The 27,097-nt window shown below is 37.0% G+C and overlaps 6 protein-coding genes across 8 annotated transcripts; 4 read left to right on the plus strand and 2 right to left on the minus strand.

The window, feature by feature from the left end:
• The first annotated feature begins 378 nt into the window (after positions 1 to 378).
• Positions 379 to 2,829, plus strand: LOC133715149 (amino acid transporter AVT6C-like). The gene is made up of 5 exons (XM_062141530.1): positions 379 to 1,007; positions 1,405 to 1,560; positions 1,651 to 1,851; positions 1,949 to 2,414; positions 2,526 to 2,829. The coding sequence occupies exons 1-5, from the start codon at positions 602 to 604 to the stop codon at positions 2,647 to 2,649; spliced, it is 1,353 nt and encodes a 450-aa protein (XP_061997514.1). The 5' UTR covers positions 379 to 601; the 3' UTR covers positions 2,650 to 2,829.
• A 1,844-nt stretch (positions 2,830 to 4,673) lies between these two features.
• LOC133714386 (amino acid transporter AVT6C-like) lies at positions 4,674 to 6,706 on the plus strand. Its single transcript, XM_062140494.1, has 5 exons — positions 4,674 to 5,127; positions 5,227 to 5,370; positions 5,578 to 5,781; positions 5,879 to 6,344; positions 6,437 to 6,706. Exons 1-5 carry the CDS (start codon positions 4,767 to 4,769, stop codon positions 6,561 to 6,563), a joined length of 1,302 nt encoding a protein of 433 aa, XP_061996478.1. The 5' UTR covers positions 4,674 to 4,766; the 3' UTR covers positions 6,564 to 6,706.
• Positions 6,707 to 6,824: 118 nt separating this feature from the next.
• On the minus strand, positions 6,825 to 9,070 carry LOC133714388 (uncharacterized). The gene is made up of 6 exons (XM_062140496.1): positions 8,914 to 9,070; positions 8,748 to 8,823; positions 8,475 to 8,582; positions 8,250 to 8,348; positions 7,872 to 7,997; positions 6,825 to 7,192 (listed from the first exon to the last, which is right to left on the minus strand). The coding sequence occupies exons 1-6, from the start codon at positions 8,941 to 8,943 to the stop codon at positions 7,029 to 7,031; spliced, it is 603 nt and encodes a 200-aa protein (XP_061996480.1). The 5' UTR covers positions 8,944 to 9,070; the 3' UTR covers positions 6,825 to 7,028.
• Positions 9,071 to 9,429: 359 nt separating this feature from the next.
• LOC133714387 (ribosome biogenesis protein NOP53) lies at positions 9,430 to 13,031 on the minus strand. Its single transcript, XM_062140495.1, has 11 exons — positions 12,792 to 13,031; positions 11,999 to 12,171; positions 11,841 to 11,912; positions 11,303 to 11,383; positions 11,090 to 11,200; positions 10,785 to 10,873; positions 10,386 to 10,505; positions 10,178 to 10,300; positions 10,040 to 10,106; positions 9,830 to 9,906; positions 9,430 to 9,724 (listed from the first exon to the last, which is right to left on the minus strand). The coding sequence occupies exons 1-11, from the start codon at positions 12,958 to 12,960 to the stop codon at positions 9,715 to 9,717; spliced, it is 1,092 nt and encodes a 363-aa protein (XP_061996479.1). The 5' UTR covers positions 12,961 to 13,031; the 3' UTR covers positions 9,430 to 9,714.
• A 975-nt stretch (positions 13,032 to 14,006) lies between these two features.
• LOC133718099 (pentatricopeptide repeat-containing protein At2g27610-like) lies at positions 14,007 to 18,510 on the plus strand. 2 transcript variants are annotated; one of them, XR_009850099.1, is made up of 3 exons: positions 14,007 to 14,165; positions 14,306 to 16,842; positions 16,932 to 18,510. XR_009850099.1 is itself a non-coding variant. In XM_062144908.1 (2 exons), the coding sequence occupies exons 1-2, from the start codon at positions 14,091 to 14,093 to the stop codon at positions 16,547 to 16,549; spliced, it is 2,319 nt and encodes a 772-aa protein (XP_062000892.1). In that variant the 5' UTR covers positions 14,007 to 14,090; the 3' UTR covers positions 16,550 to 18,510. The 2 variants fall into 2 exon arrangements, 1 of the variants encoding a protein (XP_062000892.1); XM_062144908.1 differs by having other exon boundaries at positions 14,306 to 18,510.
• Positions 18,511 to 24,688: 6,178 nt separating this feature from the next.
• On the plus strand, positions 24,689 to 26,501 carry LOC133715748 (transcription factor SCREAM2-like). 2 transcript variants are annotated; one of them, XM_062142383.1, is made up of 4 exons: positions 24,689 to 24,940; positions 25,594 to 25,719; positions 25,890 to 26,063; positions 26,140 to 26,501. In XM_062142383.1, exons 1-4 carry the CDS (start codon positions 24,863 to 24,865, stop codon positions 26,233 to 26,235), a joined length of 474 nt encoding a protein of 157 aa, XP_061998367.1. In that variant the 5' UTR covers positions 24,689 to 24,862; the 3' UTR covers positions 26,236 to 26,501. The 2 variants fall into 2 exon arrangements, with proteins under 2 accessions (XP_061998367.1, XP_061998368.1); XM_062142384.1 differs by having other exon boundaries at positions 25,893 to 26,063.
• Positions 26,502 to 27,097: the final 596 nt, after the last annotated feature.

The raw sequence follows: 27,097 nt of genomic DNA on the forward strand, positions 1-27,097 counted from the left end.
TAAGTTAAAAAAAAATTGGTTAGACTTTAGAATCATATATCTTCTTCTTTTTCTTTAAACGAAATTATACCGATTTAACTCTTAATTAAGAGCATTAATCCAACGTCACTAGATTTCTTTAGGGGAAAGGAAGCAACACATTATGTCAAAGGGGGGTTTTGACTTTTTCTCATATTGGAATAATTCATTTGAACGCGGTAAAGAAACGCATTAATTAATAAATAAATAATTTTTTCAGAATAACAATCGTATTAGATAGAAGCACGATATCATGCACATTTTCTCTTTGAAAGATTATTATTATTTTTTTTAAATAAAGAGTTAGTGCGGCAGATGATTTGAATTTCATAGTTTTGAATGTTTGGCTTATGAATCGTGTATCCATGATTTGCGTGAAAATCAAATAGAACACTATGGGTTTAACATTAATTCCCCTTATCTATGGATATCCTTGTATCCATATTTATCATCACAAACTCGTTGAACAACTATATATCTGGATACGACCAAAAGATCTCCATTAAAATAATGAGCGCACCAACTATATATGCTCTGATAATGCAGGTTGCACTGTTGCGGGCTAACCCAAAACTGAAGGAAGATGACGAACCAGCAAAACAACGATGAAGCCGGAGTGGTCGCTCATCCTCTTCTCCATGACTTCAAAATCCTAGAAGGTCAAACTTCTTCATCATCCTCCATACAAGGCGCTTCATTTTCCGGCGCCGTTTTCAACATCTCAACCACCATGATCGGAGCCGGAATCATGTCTATCCCGGCCACCATGAAAGTGCTGGGAATAATTCCCGGGTTCATAGCTATCTTAGTAGTGGCAGTCTTGACAGAGGTCACGGTGGAGTTCATGCTAAGATACACGAACTCCGGCAAGTCGGAAACCTACGCCGGCATGGTGGGGGAGTCGTTTGGACCGTTGGGTTCGATTGCTGTGCAAGTCTGTATCATCATAACCAACCTGGGTTGCCTCATCATTTATTTCATCATCATCGGTAAGCTCTTCAATTTTTTTTTTTTTTTTTTTGTTACAGGGGAGGCCTCAAATTCAATGTGCATGTCTTTAATTCATAATTGTTGCATTATCCAATATGCCTAATAAAACAAAGAAGACCCATAACTGGGTTGATGTCTGATCGGGACATACAACCACCCACCGCCCGTATCCAAACAACAGAGCAAAATTCATTAGGGGTTGCAGTGATTCAGAGTATTAGCGTCGAAAGTTAGTTCGATTAGCTCACTCCTGACTTGCGGTGTTCTAGAAAACTAAAAAAAAAATTGATTCAAAACGGAGTACTAGTGATGTTCCTTTTGCTTTTGACAACAGTTAAATCTCTGTGACATTTTTTGGTATACACTAATGGAAGAAAGTTTCAAACTTTTCGTTAGGGGATGTGCTATGTGGGAGTACTCAATCTGGAGGAACTTTGCATTTGGGAATGTTACAAGAATGGTTTGGCATCCATTGGTGGAATTCTCGAGCTTATGCGCTTCTTTTCATTGCAATATTTGTGATGCTTCCATTAGTCTTGTTACGCCGAGTAGGTCAGTGAACTTTGATCAAATGGTTGATGAACAAAAATGTGAAGTTGCGCAGGTCTAGTTTTCCCTCATTGCTTGTTGCTTGAATTGCAGATTCACTGAGGCACACTTCAGCAATATCCATTTTGTTAGCAGTGGTTTTTGTTGCCATATGCTCTGCAATGGCGATTTATGCTGTGTGTAAAGGGAAAGCTCACAAACTGAGACTATTTCCGGACTTTGCAATGGTCTCAATATTTGATATTTTCACCAGTATCCCAGTCGTTGTGACAAGTTTTGGATTCCATGTCAATGGTGAGGAGGATACCTCAATTTTTGGTCTATTATATGGTAATGTTATATGTAACACTAAATTCTGATGCATTTCAAATGTGTGAGTGAATGAATGCAGTTCATCCAATTAGAGCAGAGCTCGGTGAGCCTTCTGATATGAAGTTAGCTGGTCGGATTTCTCTGCTGATCTGTGTTGCCATTTACTTCTCGATTGGCTTCTTTGGCTACCTATTGTTCGGGGACTCAATAATGGCTGACATGCTAGTAAACTTTGATCAAAACTCTGGCTCCACATTCGGGCAGATGCTCAATGTTGTTGTTCGATCAAGCTATGCAATGCACCTCTTGCTTGTGTTCCCCGTTATGAACTTTTCATTAAGGGCCAACATAGATGAACTGCTCTTCCCAAACAAGCCTGTTTTGGCGGAAAGCAACTCAAGATTTCTAATCCTCACTTGTGTCTTGCTCTCATTTTCTTACTTTGTGGCAATAGCTATCCCAAACATATGGTACTTCTTTCAGTTTATGGGATCAACCACTGTGGTTTGCCTCTCATTTATATTCCCTGGTGCTCTCATTCTCAGGTAACCACATTCTGACCCTTTTCACTTCTCTAGCTTAGCGCTTGCAAGCAAGTGCAATACTTTTCGCTATTACTAAATCGAATTTGGTTTTTGATTCAAATTTGTTAACAGGGATGGACATGGGATATCAACAACAAAGGACAAGATAATAGCAATATTGGTGATAGTTTTGGCTGTGGTGACGAGCTCAGTTGCAATCTCTAGCAATTTCTACACTTCAACTCAAAGCTCTTAAAGCCAGCAAATGCTACATATATAACTCTGCAGATTGGGCACAGGTTTTTTTAATGCCACAAATTCTGCTCCAGCTAGAGAACCAAATTGGATTCATTACATTTGTCTTCCTGCGAAATTTGATGTATTAATGTGGAACCGAATTTAGAGATAGAAGTTTGATCTTTTCCTTCAATTATCATATAGGGGCCAACTCCCTTCATCATCAAGTTCATCAAATTTGTCTACAACTATAAGAACAAGATCATTAGTAGTATCTCTGGCTTTCCAATCCACCATTAGTTAATTTCGATCATATAAACAAACTTATCTGTTTCTTTCCACGTTGGAAAGCTATATCTATCAATCTATGTTCCTCTTGAAATGACCCCTCAACTACTTGTCTCCAAAAAGAGAAAATAATTTCCAGAAGTGCATGATCTATCGAGAAACAAAATATAAAAAATAAAAATTGAATTAATCATAATCAAATCAAATTGTGTTGGTAATTTCGGTAGAAAAAAAAAACAAATTAGTAAAGATCATGTTACTTTCACTAATTTATGGATTTAGATGTTTTGTGGCTTGATATATGCTTATTCAATAATTTATTAATACGTTCTTTTAAAACAATTTAAACGCATTAGTAAAGTTTACTTGTTCACAAAACAAGAGCAAGACTAGTCAATAAGAGCTTGCTAGAACCAACTTTACAAGTTAAAAACTCACAGATTATGAAGAAAAACTTCATGTATATTTCATACACGTTTAAAAGATGATTACTTTAGGTTGGTACGTGTCTCATAAAGGGTAGGCCTTCAATTGTCTATATCTATAATTTAAATGATGCCTAATCATGAACAACTATGCTCAAATACTACCGCAATATGAATACCAAACTCATGAACAATCATTTTCAACAGCTAAAAAGACGTGGGGATTTCAATTTACTTCGTCAAAAATCATATTCAAGATTATGCTTAATGTTCGTTGTTCATAAGAAAATTCAATTACTTTAAGGCCTCGTTTGGTTCGCATAATGGAAAGCTTGGGAATAGAAACTTTATCTTTTTCTGTGTTTGGCATGCCCAAGGAAATGAATAACTTTTCTGCATGAAGGGAAAATAGGCGGAAAGTGGATCCTCCCACACCTCATGGGATTCATTTTCCCTTCTACCTTCCCTTCATTAATTGCACATTAATTGCCTATTATAAATATTATTTTAAAGATTATTATACCAATTTATCCAAGAAAATTTTGAATATTGAAGTGTTTATGTTTTTATATTAAGAATACTATTGGAAATTTGATGTTGCTTACTTTCCTATTCATGCACAAACCAAACATTGGAAAGGAAAGTAAAATACATTTTCAAATTACTTTCTTGACATTCCCAAATATTGGAAGGGAAACTAGTGGGAAATTTAGCTTCATATGCTCATGGAAAAGGCCAAGGAACCAATTTTCTTTCCTCAAGCCAAATGAGGCCTAAGTTTAAATTCAAGACGAAAATATGCTAATTAAGATGATTGACTATGATTTCCCTAATTGGTAAATGACCATGTGAAAACAACTCTTCAATAACACACAACTCAGAATCGATGTATAATCAACAACCAAATGTGGAAATTTCCCTAATTGGTAAACTCAACGAGATCGTTTTGATACATTACGCAAAATACTCGTGAAATTAAAGTCATAAAAATTGATCGACGAAATTCAATTTCTGTCGATGCATAATCAACAACCAAATCTGGAAATTTAAATTTATACCTGATATGACCAAAACTGTCACTATATTTTTGTTTTGGCCAATAATAAAAGGTTGCCAGACACGACTCATCGTCTACACCATTGATTTTTAAGAAATCCCACAGCGCCCACTTTTCCATCCAGATACAATTTGGTCCAAGTACACAGTAACCCCCACTCCAAGCTCAAATTCCAATCCTACCCTCGCCTTAACCCCCTCACCATAATCCCATCCCCCACATGTATTAATGATATTTTGGTAAATTAAACCCACTTCCTAGTCATAGCCCACATCTTAGCCATCTGATATAAATCACGTTCAAGTTCATGATGTAGAAAGTGACAACACCATTTTGACCCCCTCCCTCCCTCTTCTCCTCATCGGAATGTCGCCGGCGGCCGGAGTTCACGCGCCACTGCTGCCGGAGAACAAGAAAGTAAGGCATGGAGGCTCGGTTTCCGGGGCGGTGTTCAATGTTTCGACTAGCATTATTGGTGCTGGGATTATGTCCATACCTGCCACTCTTAAGGTGTTGGGGGTCATACCGGCCTTTGTGCTCATTGTGATCATTGCTTTCTTGGCCGACGTTTCGGTAGAGTTTCTGATGAGGTTTACGCATTCCGGCGAGACGAGGACGTACGCCGGTGTCATGAGGGAGTCGTTTGGGGAGGTCGGATCGGTTGCAACACAAGTATGTGTTATGATCACTAATCTAGGGTGCTTGATCATGTACCAGATTATAATAGGTAAGCTAGCTTCAAATTCTCTCTACTTATTTATGTTCTAATATTCTAAAGATTGGGAGAAGTTTCTAATATTGAATGGTTTTATACTTTTTTCTTTAGGGGATGTCCTTTCTGGAAATAAAACGGGGCATTTGGGTGTTCTGCAAGAATGGTTTGGAGTTCAGTGGTGGAACTCACGTGACATCGCTCTCATGTTCACTCTGGTTTTGATAATGCTACCGTTGGTGTTGTTAAGGCGTGTAGGTTAGTACTTGAACACAAGGAAACAATCCTTTTTTGTCTAGTTTGGTTTACGGATTAGAAGTTTGAAATCGGGAAAAGAAATTACCCAAAAATGGGGAAGTTTATACGGACCATTCTTGGAGTTGCTTTTCCGTGAACCAAACGAGGCTCAGGTGTTGAAACATGTATGTCGGATTACTTAAATCTTGGTTTTGTTGTGGACTGCAGAATCTCTGAGGTTCAGTTCAGCTATATCAGTTCTTCTTGCTGTGGTTTTTGTTGGGATAAGTTCTGCAATGGCAATCCTCGCAATCTTTGAAGGGAAAACCAAAACCCCAAGATTGGTTCCAAGTTTAGACCAACAAACCACCTTCTTTGATCTGTTCACTGCTGTTCCAGTCATTGTGACAGCCTTCACTTTTCATTTCAATGGTAAGAAAGGCATCTTTTCACCATTCATACACAGCTTTTAGTCGAGTTGCAGCTCGAATTACTCACCATTCTGATCTCTGATCTGCTTTGCATACAGTTCACCCTATCGGTTTCGAGCTTGGGAAGCCTTCAGATATGATCTTGGCTGTCCAAATCTCATTAGTGCTTTGTGCAGCCATCTACTTCACCATAGGACTATTTGGGTACCTATTGTTTGGAGATTCAATCATGCCTGACATACTTGTAAACTTTGATAGAAGCTCTGATTCAGCAATGGGGGCACTACTTAATGATGTGGTCAGATTGAGCTATGCACTCCACTTGATGTTGGTGTTTCCACTCTTGAACTTCTCTTTAAGAGCAAACTTGGATGAGTTTCTTTTCCCTAAGAAACCACTACTGGCAACAGATACCAAAAGATTTATGTTCCTCACTTTTGGTTTGCTAGTCTTTTCTTACCTAGCAGCAATAGCATTCCCAAACATTTGGTATCTCTTTCAGTTTCTGGGTTCAACCTCTGCAGTCTGCCTTGCATTCATTTTCCCTGGTGCTATTGTTCTGAGGTAATCTAATCTCTTGATCTCTTCCTCTCCTATTTGTTTTCGAGAAGATGGAAAAACTTCACACTAATATATTTACTGTATATGAATTATAGGGATGTACATGGGATATCTACAAAGAGGGATAAGATCATGGCGACGATAATGGTATTCCTGGCAGTAGTAACAAGCGCAATTGCCATTTCCACCAATGTGTATAACTCATTCGGAAACAAGTTGTAATTGAATATCCTTCTCTGCCGTTCCATTTTTGTAGTAGTTGAGGTACTTGTATTGGTGTGTATTATTCATAATAGTGCTGTCTATGTAGAGATTACAAACATTACTACATGAATGCAAGAGAGATGATGAAGATTACTGGCAAATGGACTCTTGAAGAATTGCTTACTGTGTATTGAATATGCATTAAATTACTAATTACTCAAGTAAAAAGCATTTATAGATTGTTTTTATGAGATTGCTCGCCAATCTTGAAGCAGGATATCTGTGTAAGAGGAGATGTGTTATAGATAATTCTCCACCAATCATCATTCATAAGAAAATTGAATCTAATAGTCTGATCTCAAACTCTATTTATTACATTTAAGAACTAAAACGAAGGAAACTACAAGTCATATTCATCTATCCTTACAAAAGGGAGTGCCATGCGCATACAGAAATGACATTTCATCATATCTGAATTGGAGACTAGGGACTTGATACATCTTCAGAAGGACTATCATATCTCAGATCTTGGAATCTCTGGAGCAAACCTGACTTGTATTTCTCAATGTCGGCATGTTCCAAGGAATCAGGGGCAGCTTGGATGACTGAGATTGCCCCAGCTTGGTGTAAAGCTCCAAGAGCTTGATCTGCAGTAAATAGAAAATAGATTAGAGAACCAAAAGGAATAAGAGATAACTGGTTGGTACAATAACAGTTGCAGTGTTGACATTAAACTTTTGCAGAAATCACCAAGTTAATTGTGCAATTAACATGTTTTCTGACATCTAAAAGTAAAATGCTGTGCTAATATGTTTGGCCTCACATTTTGCTCACACGCTCTTTTAAGAACTGCTGTACAAAAGCAGTCAAATCTATTACTGCCACAAATTAACAAAGGTTTGATTATGCTGATTAGTGATAAAACTATTCTTAGCAACAACTATATTGGTTCTGTATGGGGCATACAATGAGGTCTGCCTTGTAGATCGAAAGATTTTAAAGCCCCAGTTTGCCGGAATTCCATTCTTCCATAGTTCCGTTCATATAAACAGAAACTAAACTCATTTCAATGTTCAACCAGCAATAGTGTGTTGGCGGTTATAGTGTCTGCATTCCCCAGAGGTGTGACCGTGTGAGTACAAGCATTCCAAGGTTCCACCAGTCAAGCAATTAGTCATTGTTCCAATTGCATTGCAGAATAGTTGTTAGTGGGAACACTTATCATCGAAAAACCCGCAGTTGCAGTTGATTACTATTCTGGAAATGGAACAATGTGTCAAAGTATACAGGCATAGGAGATATGCAGTATCAACACAATAATCTGACCTGATTGTGAAATAGCAGAAAGAGCTTTCAAAGCTTCCTTCCTTGTGCTGTCATCTTTAGCATTCCCCAACATATTTACGAGCTCCTGAGCACCACCCATCTCCACTATTTTCATCCTCCTTTCATCTACAAGCCAAGAGAAAAGAAAAATGTTGTACACATTATCAATACAGAGCACATGGTCCTCAAACTTCATTCCCAAACCCAACAAGTTTCATATGCTACCAATTTTACAAGTCCTAATGAAAATCCGAGAAATACTCTTCAATAGCATTACGCAGCTCAACCACATGGCAGATTCTATTCATTAACAGATTGTAACAACTGAACTCAAGAATTACCAACCGAAAAAAGAGAACAGGGGGTTACTACACTTACCATCTATCGCAAACTGCGCTAATCTAGAAGCCCCCATCCTCTTGAACAAAGGATCCTTCACTTGCAAAAGCGACACCGACTGTTGCAACAAATTATCTCCTGCAAAATGTATCAAATCACAAGAACAATGTCGGCCAAAAACCGCATAATGGGAAAATCATCAAAACTAGTGAAAGATTGTGAATTCGTAATCAAATCAATACTTAGAGTCAGATTCTGACAGACCCATATATGGCATGATGTTGTAAGCTACAGCAGTGGCAGTGCCAGCAAATAACAACTTCAGCAACCACCCGATTTTTCTATCAGCTTCTTGTTCAAGTGAGAGCTCATCTGCAATTCAAACTAACTTCCAAATCAACCTTCTTGTTTTTTTTTTTCTTTCCCAAATTATTCAAATTGGGTAAAATTCAGAACTTTTTGAACTTCATTACCCAGCAAACCAAACGAAATATACAGAATTACCGAATCGACAACAAGAATAACAAAGTGACTGACCTCTTCCATTGTAAGATGAGAAACTGCGAGACTGCGCATTCCGTACTGGGTTTGTTCTACAGTAATGCTTTGCACACTGATCGGAGAATTTACATCAAAATTGGGAACAATTAAGACCCAGAATGAGGTGGGGTAACAAAATTTCAATCCGGAGAAGAAAACTTACAGTGGTGAGTTTGGTTGCTAACGTGCGCATAGTGCCCGACAGATTACTCCGATGCTCGCCGAGGTTGAAGAAGGGTCTGTTTCTTCAATTAGGGACCGGTTCGGTGGTTTGGTTTTTCTGTTGATTTTGGACGGAGCCCACTGGGCCTCCTCAGCCTGAAAGTCAATTAATTTTTTTTTTTTTTAAAGAAATTCCTTCAATAAAACCCGCGGTATTAGTATTGCTCACCTAAGAAACAGTTTTAAAGACTAACGGGGATAAATGTATCTTAACCGCATGTATTTATTCTCAACCGTCGGATGCACTTATTTCTTACGGTCAGTCAAAAACTGTCTCTTAAGTGAACAACTCTGATAAAACCCGACACTGAAACTGATTTTTTCGGAAAGTTTCCTTAGAGTTGAGCTAAAACAGTAAAACTGATGAGGGGTAAATTTTCTTCCTTAACCATCATTTCCCACTGAAATGGGGTAAGATGTCATCACTTAGAAAACACAATTGAATAAAGAAGTAATATGAATTAAACTGGGAATCACTGCTATAAATATTCGGGTCAAGTACAACCAAGTGATGTTTGAACTGAGAATTTTCAACCAAATAGAAAGATGAAACAAATATACTGGCAACAGAAGGAAACATGAAGAACAAAGAGGCGAAAATTGATATAAGCTATAAACTAATGAACTAGTGAGCTTGATTGTGACAAAATTTTCATATTCTTCGGCATAAGTAGGCGATCTTGCATAAACCCCAATTGATGAGACTTTATTTTCACCTTTCATTGCCATCTTGTGAAATCAATTAATATTTCCTGTCCAAGTACACATCCAACAAGTAGATGAATCAGTCAAATGTATGCGAGGAAGAACAGGTTCGATTAACTCAACACAAACTCAGTGAAGGAAATTGGACAAACCTTTTGTTGGCCTTCACTGGGATTAATCCTCTTTTTTCAAGACTCTTGAAGCGATCCTTGACAAGGGTGCAACAACCCTTCACACAGATGAGAAAAAAAACAAACAATCAGACCTTCCTCTAGTTTTATGGATCTCAGCCATACACAAGACAAGAATGAAACATTTAATAGAAGAAACATTTGGCAAGGTAAAAACACAGTCCTCTGTACCTTCAGTTTACGGATGGATCCAGTTCTTTCTTCAGTCAGAAGGACTTGAACTGGGGCAGGTTCAAATCTGTAATAAAAGAAGAAAAACACTTAATATCCAATCGAGAGAGAGAGAGAGAGAGAGTATTGTAAACATACTTGTGCTTCCCCAAGCGCGGGGGACATGACTTAGATTTTTCCTTTTTAGCTACAACTCGTCGAAGATGTCTTTTTAGCTTCTCCTCGTCGTCTTCAGCTATTTCCTGAAGGATATCTGGTAAGCTGTGACCAAAGCACCGAGCAATTTATTAGAATGTAATCTTGACCAGAGTATTCTAGAAGCAAACAAGTTGTATAAATACATTACCCATCAATTTCTTTGGAAAGCTTCTGCACCTTCTTTGCTTCTGCTTCCCTTTTCAGCTGTTCTTTACGCCTAGCTCTCTTATTTAATTCGACTGTTGTCACCCTCTTTGTTTTAAAGGGCCTGTACCATTTTCATTCAAAAATGAGCTCATGGAATAGCTAAATGACAGGAAGAAATATTGCAAAGTGACAAAAAGGTGAAAATGTACCAAAACAAGCACATATTTTAGAATGAGGCATTTTCATATTGGCAGAGAAACGCAATCAATTAGTGCTACTTAAAAATGTTCTGTTTTTATATACCAAAAATAGTAGGGCATCTTCTCAGAAGTCAAATAAGCAAACAAACAAATAACACATGGAATGGAATGATAGCAATATCGAACAAAATACGGCTCACCTTTTCTCAGATGCACCATGCTCATTCTCATCCAAGTTTTCTGGATTCATATCATCATCACTGCCTTCATCTGCTTCAATAAAATACATCTGACAAAGTACATGGGGTACAATAAGGCTCTCATATATGTATTGAGAATTTCAAGTAATATGTAAAGTATAACATTTATTAAAAGTTCAATCAATTTCATTATTCATGGCACCAGTTGGAAGTACTTTATAAGTATATAATGACATGTAAAGCCCTAGACTAAAGGCTTATAACATCTCTGGTGAATAATGTGTGAAAGAACAAACGACACTCACTTCTTCTTCATCAATAGTCTCCCCTGGAACAGTTAGAGGCACTGGTTCAGGCCCTAGCTCATTTCTATAGACTTTCTGCATTTCATCTGCAACAGCATGAGCCAATGCTTCCTGGATTGACAAAGAGGACCAGATGGAAAACATTTATGACATGTAAGCCAAAAGAATCAACCACATAGAGATGGTACCAAGTGTCAAAGATTGAGAAAATACCTGATGACTTTCATCTGTGGGATTATATGAGCAACCTGGAGGCTCAACTTCTACAGCAGGAATAGGTGAAGGCTTCATCATCTTCAAAAATATAAAAATAAAATCAATGAACATACATCAACTAAGAGCTATGGAATATTATCTAAGAAAATGCACCGTATTAAGACAACAAAACATCAATAGAGTACTGCTCCGGTGTCTTTTATTTTATATTTCAAAACTCAGAATTTCCCAAACCCACTTCGTGGATGAGGGCCCAAACTGGGACCTCCTGCCACATCCTACATTCTTTATGAGACAGGTTCTTGCAAATAGCTAGGTAGGTACCGTAAAGGGATTCAAACCCAGACCACATGGGAGCAAACCACGGGCATGACTAACCCCTTGTTGGTGGTCACGTGCATCCTATCACTAATGACCTGTAGGCCAACACTGGCATATAGCAGTTCATGGTATTGGAATAAAAATAACAAAAACAGCCAAGAACCAAACAAACAAGAATATGATCATATCCTCGAACTTAAAAGATGAGGCATACCTTCTTGACCACACGATTGTCACCACCTTTATCACCCCATAGGTCAGCCATGCCAGAAGTTGAGACAGAACCCTGAAAGATACCAAACAACATTGATCAAAATGGCTATAAACTTGAAAACCTGTGTAAATACACATTTTACAATATAACTATCTCACCTCAGTGCCGCATTCAGTCACATCTTTGGCATTTGCAATCTGTTTTCGCTTTTTCTTGGACTTCTTTAGTGTTGAAGAAGGCACTGCTTTTACAAATGGGTTTTTCTGTAGCATGCTGTCAATGTGAAGCACTTTCTCTCTATGCTTTTCAATCTTCCTCTTCACCGAAAGATCTGATCATACAAAAGCAGATAAGTTTCAATTGATTAGAAACACACAGAACAAAACATAAGGAACAATTGTTCAGAACTGTACTCTTAGATACAACTTTATGTATGTTGGTCAGTGACCATTTGGCTGGCTCCAGATTATAAATTCTTTAAAAACGCAGATTGCTTATACTAGATTTCTATTGAGTGACTAAGCCTGAATGTCGAGGTCGAGCTCACTTCTACTCAAATCAGCTACATTTTACACTCTCTACCTTGAATAATCGAGCTCAATACTCTTCATTCCAACAAAAGGGTCTTTTCTTTAAACCAAACTAGTCCTTGTTAAAGAATCAGGCTTGTTTCGGCAGTCATATGAAACCTAAATCAAATGCTTTCACAGAAAATGCAACAGGCGACTAAGCTTTTGGCATCAAATCAATAACAAAACTGTATAAAAATCCCACAACTTCAAGTATTCCCTATAAAATTTGATAAAAAGAAACAAAATTTAAACAAATTCAACTCTGCGACACACCCTAAGGATCCTTAACCAACCAGCTGATGAAGGTAGATAAGGACATGGAGGGAAATATGGGAATAGTAAAAGGGCATACAGGGGAACATAATGAAAAAGGAGGTACCTTTGGAGTTGTCGACGAAGAAGAGAGCTTCATCGGGAGCCTGAGAGAGATTGCCGCCGGAGAGAGCGTCTTTGGTGGACTGCTCGAAGAAGTCCTGGATGTCCTCCGTGCTAATGTTGGCTCTCCACGCCTTCTTTCCCTTCCTGGACGTCTTCGCTTTCTTCCCCATCTTCTTCTTCTTTGTCTCTCTGGTGGTTTCTGTTACTGCGCTTCGTTTCTGTGCTGGGTTTGTAGAATGAAGGACTTGGTGGATGGCGGGTATATAACCCTAACTCCGAATTGCACTTAAACGGCACCGTATGACCTTTTTTTTTTTTTTTTTTAATTACTGCAAATAATATAAAAATAAGAAATTGTCCAAATTAAAAAATATATAAATAAATAATAGCAAATTACCACTACCTACCTACATGTGAACCTCTCTTTGAGGTTGGATCCTTAAAAAAATAAAAATAAAAAAAAGTTAGTAGTTTTTCTTTGAGGTTGCCTTTGGAGTAGAGATTTCTAGGTTTAGATTATCTTTCCCTATTGAAGTTGGATTACGAAATCCTATAAATAAATAAATCTTCATTTAAACTCTAAAACACATAGATTTAGAGACACAATAACTTTAGAGAAGAGCGAGTGCTCGACCAGATGGATTGGTCCGCTTAACGAATCATAAGAGGCCAAACATGTCATGAATGATTTCACTCAACATCAAAGTAATAAAGTTGTTGTCTCAATCCATACTCTACAACAATCTCATGTAATTAATAGAAAATTGGGTGAATTCAGACAACACATACTTACCTATACATGTCATGTAAATGAGCAAACTGACAACCATACAAGACTATTGTCTGATGAGGCAATTAGACGACGTGTTATTAGACAACAACTCTGTTTTCATATAGACAACAGGTTTTTAACAGTTGTTTGATTAATTTTGTGTAATAATGAATTGTTTTATTTATCAATCGACTCATAACAAAAGAAAAAGAAACTAATAGTTTAAACTACTGTTTGGCACTTTCTGTAGTGTTTCTTGAGGATAAGCTAGGGCCTAGCAGGGAGTTGTTGTTGTTTTTTTTTTTTTTTACTTTTATATATATATATATATTTTTTTTTTAAAAAAAAAAAATTTAAAATTAATTTTATTTATAAAAAAAAAAAAAAAAAAAAAAAAAGAAGAAGAAATTAAACCCTGTGGCTTTCTTTTCTATTACACATGAGCCTCAGCTGCCGGATAAAAATGGCCATGTCAAATATGTGCGCCATCACTACTCTCCTTGCTTGAAAGCTACTGACCTTCAGGCCATGAGTCTCACCGTCAAACTGTGCTGTCCTCAACCAGCTCTGCTTCTGCCTACTTCAGCTTCCATAAACAAACCAGTAAGTAATTTTTACCACTCTTTTTCTTTTCTATTCTTCTTCTTCTTCTTCTTCTTCCATGCATATTTTGCCTCTCTGGCCTTTTCAGCTCAATCTTCACTCAACACTGTAGTAAAAAAAAGTATCGAAATTTCTCGCAGATTAGAAATTTGACTATAAATCCATCATCCCCAACAACCCAGAAACTTAAAGGAAGCAACTTTCTCAGTTCAGCTCCCGTTGCTGAAACCCAGCAGAAGTCTGAAATCAAACCCTTAATTGATATTCTACGTGGTTGTGAGGACATTGGGTCTTTGAAACAAGTAAAATCTGTTCATGGGTTTGCGTCAAAATCCAATCTTTCGGGCCAAGACTTGCTCGTATTGTTGAACCATGTAGTCCATGCCTATTCGAAATGCTCGGATTTTGGCACAGCTCGTAAGGTGTTTGATGAAATGTCTGAGAGAAACATATTCTCTTGGACGGTCATGATTGTTGGGTGTACTGAGAATGGTTTGTTTTTCGATGGGTTTGAGTTGTTTAGGGAGATGGTGAACAATGGAGTTTTGGCTGACAAATTTGTATATACCGCAATTATCCAGACATGTATTGGTCTAGATTGTGTTGAATTGGGCAAAATGGTGCATGCCCAGATTGTTGTGAGAGGCTTTGAATACGATGGATTTGTTAGCACATCTCTGCTTAACATGTATGCGAAGTTTGGAGAGATTGAGGATTCATGTAGGATGTTTAATACCATGACAGAACATACACAAGTCTCCTGGAATGCAATGATTTCGGGCTTAACATCGAATGGTTTTCATATGGAAGCATTTGATCAGTTTCTCAGTATGAAGAGAAAAGGAATTAGACCGAATAAGTATACTCTCGTCAGTGTATCAAAAGCTGTTGGGCAACTAGGTGATGGTAACAAGTGCAAAATTATTCACAGTTGTGCATCTGAATTGGGTGTTGAGTCTAGTGTTCTTGTGGGAACGGCTCTCATTGATATGTACTCCAAGTGCAAGTCTTCGTCGGATGCAAGATCAGTTTTTGACACGAATTTCATTAGCTGTGAAGTCAATATGCCATGGAATGCGATGATTTGTGGATATTCACTGTGTGGTTACAGCGAACAAGCGTTGGAACTTTTTGTGAGAATGTGCAGAAACAATGTACAACCAGACCTTTACACTTATTGCAGCGTGTTCAATGCAATAGCTGCATTAAAATTCTTGCATTTAGGTCAGGAAATTCATGCTATGGTTTTAAAGTCTGGGGCAGAAATGAAGGGAACAAGTGTTTCCAATGCAATTGCTGATGCATATGCCAAATGTGGCTTACTTGAAGATGTACAGAAGGTTTTTGACAAAACAGAAGAGAGAGATATGGTGTCTTGGACGACTTTGGTGACTGCTTATTCTCAATGTTCTGAGTGGGAGGATGCGCTGACAATCTTCTCAAAGATGAGGGATGAAGGATTTACACCAAATCAGTTCACTCTCTCTAGTGTACTTGTTGCATGTGCCAGCCTTTGTTCACTTGAGTATGGTCAGCAAGTCCATGGCCTCCTGTGCAAGGCTGGCTTGGACACAGGCAGGTGCACTGAAAGCGCTCTTGTTGATATGTACGCCAAATGTGGTAATATAACTGAGGCGCAGGAGGTCTTTGAGAGGATTACTGACCCCGATACAATTTCGTGGACTGCCATTATATCAGCCTATGCTCAACATGGTCTTGTGGAGGATGCCCTTGAACTCTATGGTAGAATGGAGCAGTCGGGTGTGAAGGTCAATGATGTTACCTTATTGTGTGTTCTCTTTGCGTGCAGCCACAGAGGTATGGTAGAAGAAGGTCTCCATCATTTCAGTTTGATGGAACAATCTTGTGATCTGGTGCCGAAGATGGAACATTACGCTTGTATTGTTGATCTCTTAGGCCGCGTGGGCCGTCTTAATGATGCAATGGACTTCATCAAAAGGATGCCAATTGAGCCCAACGAAATGGTTTGGCAGGCTTTGTTGGCAGCATGTAGGGTCCATGAAAATGTGGAGTTGGGGGAGATTGCAGCTGAGAAGATCCTTTCCATTAGGCCAGAACACTCAGCTACCTATGTTCTTCTATCCAACACATATATCAGGACAGGGAGTTATGAAGATGGACTTAGTTTGAGAGATGCGATGAAAGACCGCGGTGTCAAGAAGGAACCAGGATGTAGTTGGATTTCTGTGAAAGGTAGAGTCCACAAATTTTATGCAGGGGATCAACAACATTCAGAAAAACATGACATATATGCAATCTTAGAAGAGCTAAGAGTGAAGATTAAGTCCTTGGGTTACATCCCGGACTTGAATTATGTATTGCAAGATCCACATCTAGCATTAAATACAGGAATGCCGGAATGAGATTTTGAACTACATTGATTTGTTATTGCCCAATATATGTGGCACACAACGAGGAAACGAGAACGAGATGAAATTCTAAGGGAGGATTTGGGAAATTCGCATGCACGTTTAATGATTATTCTCCACTTGTTTTACACATCAAGGAGCATCAGGTCGTAAAAGGCTACAAATGCAAACTCCACAAAACTTTCATGACAAAACTGGTTTGATGATATGGTGTGGGGTTAATGACTGATTAGGGGGAATGTACTGCTTGTAAATAGGAATTGGGGGCTCCTGAACAGATTATTAAAGTAACTTTTTCTGATACATTACAATATGTTGATTTAATTGTGGAGATTATTATGAGTACTAGACTTATAACACCAGTATATCTGTGCAGAAATTTGGGTTGCCATGCTTGTTTGTTGTTGGATGGAAACTAAACATTGTCGTATTGTTAAATATGGAGCTTATTTAACTGTGGATAGAGTACAAGGCAGTGGATGTACTCAACAAGCTCCATATAAGGTCGAGTGGCAGAACTGGATTCATGTTAAGGACCCTTGAGCTCCACCGCTGAGGAAGATCCACCAAGATCGACAAAGCAGTGGGACCAGAATGCAGGATCCTCAATGCTGTAGAAGAATTCAGGTTGATGCACCCAACTTCGCTGCAAAATCAGTCAACATAGTGTTCTGAAAAGCCAGGCTGTTCAAGTCCCCAATAATGAGATGCATTATTGATATAGAGGGATCAGCTTGTTTTAGGTCATGAGTTGGTGATAATAAGGTGAATGCAGGATCCTCAATGCTGTAGAAGAATTCAGGTTGATGCACCCCAACTTCGCTGCAAAATCAGTCAACATAGTGTTCTGAAAAGCAGGCTGTTCAAGTCCTAATAATGAGATGCATTATTGATATGGAGGGATCAGCTTGTTTTAGGTCATCGATTTGATCATAATAAGGTTCTCTCTGTTATTGGTTCATCGATTTGATCTTTGTTAAGTCATCAATCTCCCACTATCCCTACTTCAATTTCTCAGTTGTATAAGCAACCTTGTACTATATGTTGAAACACAAGAATGTAGCTACTTTCTTTCACAGCTGTGTGCAACTGTAGAGCTTTACGTGGCTAACACAGCCGCAGAGAACTCATTGCTTACATGAACAGAACCATGAAAGAAAGTGTTTCTATTATGCAATAAATTCTTCTTTGGATCGGAGTTTGATTGGGGTTTTACGTTCTGCGCTTTTAATCTCATACTATGATCTAAAATCTGAAAAGTACGTGTGTCTCCTATCTTCATGGGGCCTAAGAAATGCAGGACATCGATCAACAGGAGACGGTAGAATGTGTGCCTTTGATTCAGCATCCAAAAATCAACAAGAAGACAGCTAGCACCTTCCTGAAACGTCTTGCTGAAATGTACATATGATGGGCTCAGAACCTCTTCTGCAATCGCTGTAGGATCTTGCAGCAGCCCTAACATGTGATGAAGAAGACGCAACTACTCTCTCATGCATTCACAAGGGACTAACTGGCATGATCATCATCCAGGGTTCTCGTATGCTCCATACAACTTTTACCGAATTCATTTCTGGATCATTGTAAATCCAACTGTGTCATGTTCGATGGCTACAACCAACCCCGTGACCTAAATTTTGCGATGTCTCTTTTGTCAAGAAGAGAAGTGGGGTATGAGATTGCTCTACTCGAAGTAGAAGAATTAGCTGCTTCCCTCGATCTGTGACCTAATGCCATGCATAATGATGCTATATATATAGAGAGATTTTTGTCTTATACATGGGTCACCTCCAAGATGATGGGTACAGATTTCACGTCCTTGAACGTCACACACAGGCCACCACATGCACTCATTATGGCTCGAAATTACGAATACCCTTTATCAACTCTAAGCTTTGTATGACAATGTGTATTCTAATTTTAATGTCGGATTTAGAAGTTTTTCTTTATGGTTACACACTGTTTTGCTAATTCACCCTCCTTGCCTTGAGAGGTTTTAGCAGTTAAAACATCTTGTTCGCACACATTAGAAGAAAAAAGAACATGAAGCTAATTGCCTACTACAATGGCATCATCGATCAAGACATCAACACTTTGAGTGCCGACGATTCCTTAGACTCGTACACCTCTACACCTATAATCAGACTTGTGAATGGATTAGACTTTCGATAAGAATCCAATCCAAATCCAATGTTTGTAATAATTAAAGATGGACGAGGTTTTTGAATCCGATCGATAGTCGATCTATCTCAAACTTTATACTTAACTCTTGAACATAGTATCTCGGAGAATTCTCTACATCACTCTGATATGCAGTTCATCTATGTGGTTGCTGGTTCAGTCCAGCCACACATAAGGGATGGCTTGAAGCCAAAGAGTCAATGACCTAAATTGTGAATGATAAGTAACTCCCCATTTTGCATAGTACTCGTACTTTTTCTTTTATGGCCTACCAGAGAGAATAGGGTCATAGACCGATTGACCACTCATGACCAAACAACACACCCTTTATTCATTTATGTGAAGTAACAAGAATAATACACACGTAATCTGGTATTATTCATTGAAGATAATCAGGTGTTGGTCTGAATCTAATAGTATATTCAAGAACATGCATTACAGAATCAATGAAAAATATATTAGAAGCTAGAAAACAATGCGTGCCGATATCGATCGCTTTCAATACAATATATCACAGAAGAATTGTTTTGGCTGGAATGAAAGAGGACAAAGCGATATAGCTGTATGAAGTCTAAAGCTTTCTTTGTAATTGCATGGCTGCTCTGCTGCTTTCTCAGCACACAACAAGCTTATATTACAGCAAAGCAATTTGTAGGGGCGTTCGATTATGTAAGCTCCAATTCTGGAATGACGACGTTTCGACAGTGACCCTTTTTATTCTTCAGGGAAGAAGAAGAAGAAGTTATATACATACATAATAAGAAGATCGAGCTAGCTAGGTCATTTTCATTGCGTTAAACTAAGTCATATATACTAACATGAAATTATATGCAAGTATATATCCAACCAAACATTTGGGTAATGGGCACTATTATTTATATTATCCTTGCATGTATATGTAGATTCTTCATGGATTGCCAACAAGAAACTCTCTGTATATATGAACAACAGAGGCACTTATCACTCAACTTTATACTTCGATTGAGTTTTGTTTTCATTGTCACATTTGCATGTGAATGTACTTTCCCGAAGTGCAGCTAGCTCACGTGAGGTTTTGCTAGCAAGTCACAAGAATCCCATAATACTACTGTACTATACTACAGGATAATTTATCTTAAAACAAGTAAAGGAAAAGAATGTATTGCTCGATTGGACAGAATAGTTGTTGATTTGAAAGAAAAGTTTCTACATTGTGAAAATTATTACGGTACAAAACATTAATAAGTGTATTTGTTGCATCCGAATTTCGTATGTATGTATGACGGTATAAAACCATGTTGGGCAGTAGAATGCATGGCGATAATGATTTAGGGTTGATGAATAGTTCATGTAATAATATTAGAGTGAAGTTATACACCACATTAGCAGTATATTGGATACGCTAAATAATCACTCTTATTCTATATATAATGTAATGGGTTTTCCTGGATAGTGAATTACCAAATTTTGGAACCCTAATGAAAGGATCACAGATGTTATGTGAAGCACCGTAAAAAGATGGCTCTATGCATGTGGAGATTGGTGGTGGCATTCCTTGTCATTTTATGAGATTAATGGAATTTTAAAATAATATGGAATGTCACGAGAAACATTTCTGAATAAAGAAATACTTTGGTTGCATGATTGTGCCCTAATCAAATGGGGTTCCTTCTTTGTTGTTATTTTGTTTTTCATTTTGATTTGTTTAGTCACAAGATTGGATTATATACATAGACACCAAAACGCGTACAGGTCATGAGTGTGCACCATAATCACTCACATCACTAATCACTCCCTAATGCATGAGATTATTATAATTAATCAGTCTATATAGAATAGGGTTTAGCACATATGCCTTATGTAAATTAATCAAGAAATAAAAAGAAAGGAATGTCTTATATATTTTTCGCTTCGCTAGTGTTTATAGTTACTCCAAAAGCTTTCTTGTCATCATAAAACATGTGAAGGAGAACAATCAAATCCTTAAAGAATCTTCTCCATATATCAACCTCCAACTTTGTGGCAACTAACGAAGACCTCAAGAAGACCATATGTTAATTATCAGCACAAAACCTGTGATAATAAAAATATATAGCTTAGTTAACCTTTCCTTTCATCTGCAATTAGTCTTCAGAATAAGAAAACAAAGCAAAAAACAAAGATCAAAAGGTATGGGGGTAAGCTAGCTATTGGTTATTAAAACAAATCATGCAAGTGCCTGAGAATAATATGGCCTGCAATGAACCAGAAAGCTAGAAACCAATTACCACATTTGATGATGAAGAAATGTATTACTAGCTAATAGGTTTCAAATGTATTATGTATGAAGACAAATTGCTTATCTGTTTAATTTGGTTTCTTGCTACTTTTCCTCAGAATTGTGATTTCGATAAGCATCAAGTCACGCTCATTCGACAAAATGTTGAAGGTGGGTATTTTGTTGATTCACGCCCTTAGAGCATATTACAAGTGGAGGATATTTCCTGGAGATAAAACAGACTAATCATGTACTACCTGATTAATCAGTGAGGACCGAGCATGAAATATCACATCAGTATATTACATATAAATTGAAAGAGTGTGTGTGTCTATATATATATATATATATATATATATATATATATACACACACACTGTGTGTGTGTGTGAAGATAGCCAATATAAAGGAATTACTAATACATGTATATAATTCTATGGAGCTAGGGCAAGAGACAAAGGTTAGAGCAGGTATGTGTATGGAGAGTATTGTTTGGTTGTAATGATTAAGGGGCACACATGTGAATAGGGTTCGGTACGTGATTTGTCTGTGTCGAATGGCGACAATGTTGGAAGCAACAAAGGACTGGCTAGCTAGTGCAAAATTTTCTTATAATATATGTATATCAATTTTGTGATATAATCATGCTAGTAACCAAAAGACTATGATACATATTCTAAGGTCTCGTGATATACATAGTACTTTCTCCTCATCTAACTGTCCATGGAAGTAGTAATAGTTTTGGGAAATTAATGTTGAACTAAAATTCCAAGATTCATATATGCATGGAGGTGGTGAAACACTGAAACTGAGTAATTGTTCTAGATATCGGAATACTATAGTGTACTTGATGAATAACTGTATGACATGTTCCGTAATCTACAACTTCTATCTCACTCAGCGCTTTAGGTTTAGAATGTTACTTCATGGTTTTGTTGGAAGAAGAGCAGCTAACGTTATACCCAAATTCTAGCAATTCTATTTCCTAACATAATCAACTAAGTTTTTAATCTTCATGATATTTCAAATAATAATTTGGATCGTTACATACACTATTTGACATACAAAATAATTTTTCCGTGTAACATAAACTTAAGAGTATACAGATCTAATCAAGAGTTGCCTCAAAATTAATTCCATGCATTTCACTCGTTTGCAGTTACTATTTTTTTGCTCGGATGAGTTTTCATAATTGCTCTCAAACATATATATAGGTTGTGATTGGACTGGTAAAGATAGAACTAGCTAGTTAGATTGATGGAACATGATGGAAAGCTATTGTCCTCATGCATGCACAGGGATATCCTAATATTATTGCATGGTATGTTTTTTTTTAGTCTCCAAGAAATTAAATAGACTGTGAAATTCAACTTGTATGTCATTAGCTAGCTAGAGATGATCTATGAGAAGGTTTTGAAATGGCGCACGTGTAGAGAGAGAGAGAGAGATACTGAGAGAGAGATCGAGAGGGAGAGGAGAGGTTTGTGATGAGCCTAAAAAAGCCCCCGTGAGGAGTGTTTGGAGGCATTCCAAAATCACAAAACTAAAACATACATATCGATCCTTTGTTTTTGTTGCTTCCTCGATCCCTCTTCTTCACTCCTTTCGATGTGGTTTGCTCGAATGGCCTATTAACATTCACAGAGTTACCTCCATCACGAGTTCATGATTCCTCCATTCCTATTCCCTTCCCGCCTTTACTTCTTTACCCCATCGTTTCCCATTCTACCCCTTCTATAAATCATTATGCTCATTGTTTTTTTTTTATGGAATCATTATGCTCATTGTTTTTCCCTTCATTATTACATTACTCTGTTAGTGGGAATCCAATATCTGAATAGAGCAATTCGACAACATTATTTCGAGTCTTTTATTTATCAATAATTGATTTTAGGTTCAATGCTCTCTTTTATTTGCAAGTTTTGTATTTGATTATTAGAGATTGTTAACATTTTCCTTTGTAGCATAATTAAGTGCCTTTTTGTCATTTGATTGGAGAATTTTGATTATTAGAGATTGTTAACATTTTCCTTAATTTGTAGCATAATCAAGTGGCTTCTTGGCATTTGATTGGAAAATTTTGTTGGGGAGTTTGTTGCATTTCAACTTGCAGATTACTCCAAAAACAGGCATGTGAAAGTGATCACTCTTAATCTACATCAATGTTACTGTTTTTAGTATCAAAAAGCATTAGTTGGTGTTGATTTATTAGCTACTTGATCAATAATTAGCAACATGTTTTACAGTGTTTATCTTCCAAGGTTCTTTTCTCGGCATATAAAGGGAATCATTTTCAAATGGAACATATTGGGTATTTTATATGGGGAGTGAAACTCACACTTCTCATTTTACAATCCACACTTCATGTCCTTTGTTAGTATCTTAACATCACATTTTTACAATCCACACTACAAAAATACGAAACTTAAGATATTAAAAAAGGAAACATAGAATGTAGATTGTAAAATGAGGAGTGTGAATTTCAATCTCCTTTTGTATATGCATGTCCTTTTTAATCTAAAATGGGAGAAAACTTGAACTTAAGACCTCATTTAACATGATGGAGAAAACTTATTGTAGATCCAGTATTTAATTTGTTTCTGGGTGCAGATGTCAAAAGGTGATGACTTTATTACAAGGGGACACTAAATTGATAACAATCAAGTGACAATGCCATCAAATTTCCCTATATATTGGATCACTAGTCAACATCTAAAAATCTCTTATAATGTATACTTAATTATTTCACCGCTTACAAATAGACACAAACTTAAACAGTTGACGTTTATACTTTCTAATATACGTAGGAATTAATCTTTGATGTTCTTTAGGGTTCTAGGAAATGCTATAGATTTAGATCGAAATTACACATTGAAACAATTTCACCTCTCTCAAATTGATATCTTTGTTGCCTTTTTTTTTTTTTTTTTTTTGAAAGAGGGCCAGTACGTACGGCTGCCCTTGAGCCTTGACAACAAGAAGAGTTCATAATAATTTCATATCAATTTATATGTCTTTGCCTCATGAAAAGTAAGTATTGATTCCACCATTACTTCATTTGTTTGATTAGTTAGCTAGAGGATTTGATTATTAGCAACTTTCCAGATAATCAAATTTTTATGCACAACAGCTCAAATTAAGTTGGAAACGATACCTATTTAAGTAATTATTTAATATGGCTCTTTAAGAATGAGAAAATACATATGAGCACTGAAAAAAATATATATATATGAGCTTTTGGATTAATTTAAGTGATAGAAAAATGTGAAAAAAAAAATCAAACTAAGATAGGTCAGAGTTATCGATTCCTTCTGATATTAAAAATACAAATATCCCTCAGTATCATTTATAGGGTAACTCATCTAATTTTAGTATTTCTCACAATAATCTTTTCCCACTTTTCCTGGAATTTATATGGCCAATGAAATCTGCTATATCTAGCAAGGAATTAAGAAATAAGAATTAAAGATGATTTTTTTTTTTTTTTGAAACGATTAAAGATGATTAAATAGGTGCAGTCATCCCAAGGACCAAGGAATGTTTTCACTAGGTTTTCCATATTTGCCAATGTAGCTCGCAACACAGATATAAAAACCTAAAAGTACGTCTTAAGGCATTAATTTGTACTATGATCAGAAGGGCAGTATAGTAATTGGCTACATAATATAATAATATTATATATTTTGTTGTGAAAAAACTGAGGCAGTCATGTGGGAAGCAAACAGGTGATCATATAGATTTGAGAGCTCATCCCCCTCCTTTATAAACAGCTTTCAGAGCTTTTCAGAGTTGTAAGGAAGAGAAACAAAGAGAGAGACGCATAAGAGAGAAAGGGAAATCAGAAGCTGAAAGATAAAACTCATAAAAGAGAGAAAGATATCGAATCCGATATGGTTTCTAGGGAGCACAAGAGAGCAGCACTTTATGAGAAGCTGCAACTTCTTCGTTCCATTACTAACTCTCATGCTGTAATTCCCTGAAGCCTTTGCTTCCATTGGCTTAAAGCTTCTTATCCTTAACCGAGCACCGAATTGCATGCTACTCATTTTTGTTTCCTTTTGCATCATATTTCGTTTATCAAAACTATATACTTTGATTTCCTTCCTTTGTCTTTGCATACCTCTCAGAAACCTCTGAAACTCTAGCTCTTCCCCAGTATAATTATCTTCCTTCTATGTATCTATATGTTTTCCATGGTTTTCCTTCCGTTTGTTATCATACGAGAGATTAATTGTTTCTGTAATCTATAAAATCTACTTATAGAGAAAGACTAGCATGTAAATGCAGTTATAGCCATTGTGTTTATTTCATGATTAATTTTCATTATGTTCTTAATTTATTTCTGAAAAGTCTCATTCTGTAGGCTTTCTTGATTTTTAAACTGATGAGATTAATCAGATAGTAATTATTGTTTATCTACTTCTATGATTTACTTTAAAGAGAGGATTGGAATTTCCTTAAAATTAGGAAACTGTCAGTTGTAGTAGGCAAAAATTTCTTACACATGTCAGTACTTCTTGAATTATCTAAATCTATGATGGAGACTGGGAGAGCATGTAATTCTACAAATTTAACTGTACATTTTTATTTATTTTTTATTTTGTGAATATCTGGGTGACAGCTAAACCAAACCTCAATCATAGTAGACGCATCAAAGTATATTGAAGAGCTAAAACAGAAAGTGGAAAAACTCAATCAAGACATTGCAAATGCAACTTCAAGTCATGACCAAAATCAATTGCCAGTGGTACTTACTATACTGTAAACACGATGAAAGCATGCACTTAATTGTTTTTTTTTTTTTTTTGCCTCGTTTTTTATATTCTCATTTGATATTTGCTTCCAGTATTTCTTTATGATCATTGATCTAGTACTAATTGATACAAGGATATATGTATGTCCCTTTTATCATATCAGCAGGTTACAGTGGAAACCCTAGAAAAGGGGTTTCTGATAAATGTGTATTCGGAAAAGAGCTGCCCCGGTTTGCTTGTGTCTGTACTGGAAGCCTTCGAAGAGTTGGGTCTAAATGTGCTTGAAGCTAGGGTTTCCTGTGCAGAAAGTTTCAGACTGCAGGCAGTTGGAGGAGAAGTAAGACATTTAATATAAGCATATAGTAGAACGTACTATTTATTAATGAAAGAAATAACTTACTTTTGTATTGCAGAATGAAGAAGAAGGCGAAGGGATTGATGCTCACGCAGTCAAACAGGCAGTGGCTGTGGCTATTAAGAGCTGGAGTGAAAGTACCGAACAAGAGTAATCAAGCTTCGGTTAACATATTAATGCTCTACCTAAGTACCTAGCTAATTATATATCTCAATTTGGGATCATCAACTTCCATCCCCTTCTTATTTCTTGTGTAGCTAGCTATAGCTAGCTAAGCTAGGTTGGCATGAATGATCTTGATCAAGGAATCAAGCTTTTAAAAGAATGAGTTATGTGCGATTATTTGATCATATAACAAAATTCGACTATATGAACAAGCTTCATCATAATCAAAAAATATCAACATTGGGTTACCAACTAGTGAATAGAGTCCTTAAATCACGACTTCTCATTTTTTTTTTTGAAATAACGACTTCTCATCTTTGCATAACATAATATGAAATTTCGGGTCTCTCCACTTATTGCTAAAATTTGAGTAGAATATTGGTATCAAAAGTAGTCAAACTCCAACAGATCTTCCAAAAACTTTAATAATTAGGTCCGAAGAATTTCGACTGAAGGCTTTCAATCATTCCTTTGTTGGAACAGTCGATCAATGTCATTATTCTCATATGTTTCAGACCAAATGCGGACCTACATGTAAAGCCCAGTGAAGGATGCTGGTCATGCTGCCATGCATCACTGATTTTTTTTTTTTTAATTCTTTTTCTAGCGATGCATACCAAATATTAGACTTAACTTTAGTTTCTTTACTATATCCTAATGCGCGGTGGTGCGATCCGATCAAGGCTATCTCATGGGGAGGAGTGGTTGGCCAGTCGGGCGATCCAGTTCGTTTTTTCTTTGGTTTCTAGTTTTGATGATGGGTTGTGCGAGGGTGTTGACTGGGACGTTTGGCTGAGCTGCGTTTGGCGGGGTGGCTACCAGGCGGTTTCGACCGCGGGTGTCTGGTGTCT

This window comes from Rosa rugosa, chromosome 6, assembly GCF_958449725.1.
Source record: "Rosa rugosa chromosome 6, drRosRugo1.1, whole genome shotgun sequence".
NCBI lineage: Eukaryota > Viridiplantae > Streptophyta > Magnoliopsida > Rosales > Rosaceae > Rosa > Rosa rugosa.

Coding starts and splice junctions, on each gene's coding strand:
- LOC133715149 (XM_062141530.1), top strand. CDS start 602: ATGACGAACCAGCAAAACAACGATGAAGCCGGAGTGGTCGCTCATCCT. Junction 1,561..1,650: donor AGTCTTGTTACGCCGAGTAG/GTCAGTGAACTT, acceptor CTTGAATTGCAG/ATTCACTGAGGCACACTTCA. Junction 1,852..1,948: donor TTTTGGATTCCATGTCAATG/GTGAGGAGGATA, acceptor GAATGAATGCAG/TTCATCCAATTAGAGCAGAG.
- LOC133714386 (XM_062140494.1), top strand. CDS start 4,767: ATGTCGCCGGCGGCCGGAGTTCACGCGCCACTGCTGCCGGAGAACAAG. Junction 5,371..5,577: donor GGTGTTGTTAAGGCGTGTAG/GTTAGTACTTGA, acceptor TGTGGACTGCAG/AATCTCTGAGGTTCAGTTCA. Junction 5,782..5,878: donor CTTCACTTTTCATTTCAATG/GTAAGAAAGGCA, acceptor CTTTGCATACAG/TTCACCCTATCGGTTTCGAG.
- LOC133714388 (XM_062140496.1), bottom strand. CDS start 8,943: ATGCGCACGTTAGCAACCAAACTCACCACT. Junction 8,583..8,747: donor CTCATCTTACAATGGAAGAG/GTCAGTCACTTT, acceptor TTTGAATTGCAG/ATGAGCTCTCACTTGAACAA. Junction 8,349..8,474: donor CAACATCATGCCATATATGG/GTCTGTCAGAAT, acceptor TACATTTTGCAG/GAGATAATTTGTTGCAACAG.
- LOC133714387 (XM_062140495.1), bottom strand. CDS start 12,960: ATGGGGAAGAAAGCGAAGACGTCCAGGAAGGGAAAGAAGGCGTGGAGA. Junction 12,172..12,791: donor CTTCGTCGACAACTCCAAAG/GTACCTCCTTTT, acceptor TTGTATGATCAG/ATCTTTCGGTGAAGAGGAAG. Junction 11,201..11,302: donor CCACAGATGAAAGTCATCAG/GTATTTTCTCAA, acceptor TTGTCAATCCAG/GAAGCATTGGCTCATGCTGT.
- LOC133718099 (XM_062144908.1), top strand. CDS start 14,091: ATGAGTCTCACCGTCAAACTGTGCTGTCCTCAACCAGCTCTGCTTCTG. Junction 14,166..14,305: donor CAGCTTCCATAAACAAACCA/GTAAGTAATTTT, acceptor AATTTCTCGCAG/ATTAGAAATTTGACTATAAA.
- LOC133715748 (XM_062142383.1), top strand. CDS start 24,863: ATGGTTTCTAGGGAGCACAAGAGAGCAGCACTTTATGAGAAGCTGCAA. Junction 24,941..25,593: donor CCATTACTAACTCTCATGCT/GTAATTCCCTGA, acceptor TCTGGGTGACAG/CTAAACCAAACCTCAATCAT. Junction 26,064..26,139: donor TGCAGGCAGTTGGAGGAGAA/GTAAGACATTTA, acceptor TTTGTATTGCAG/AATGAAGAAGAAGGCGAAGG.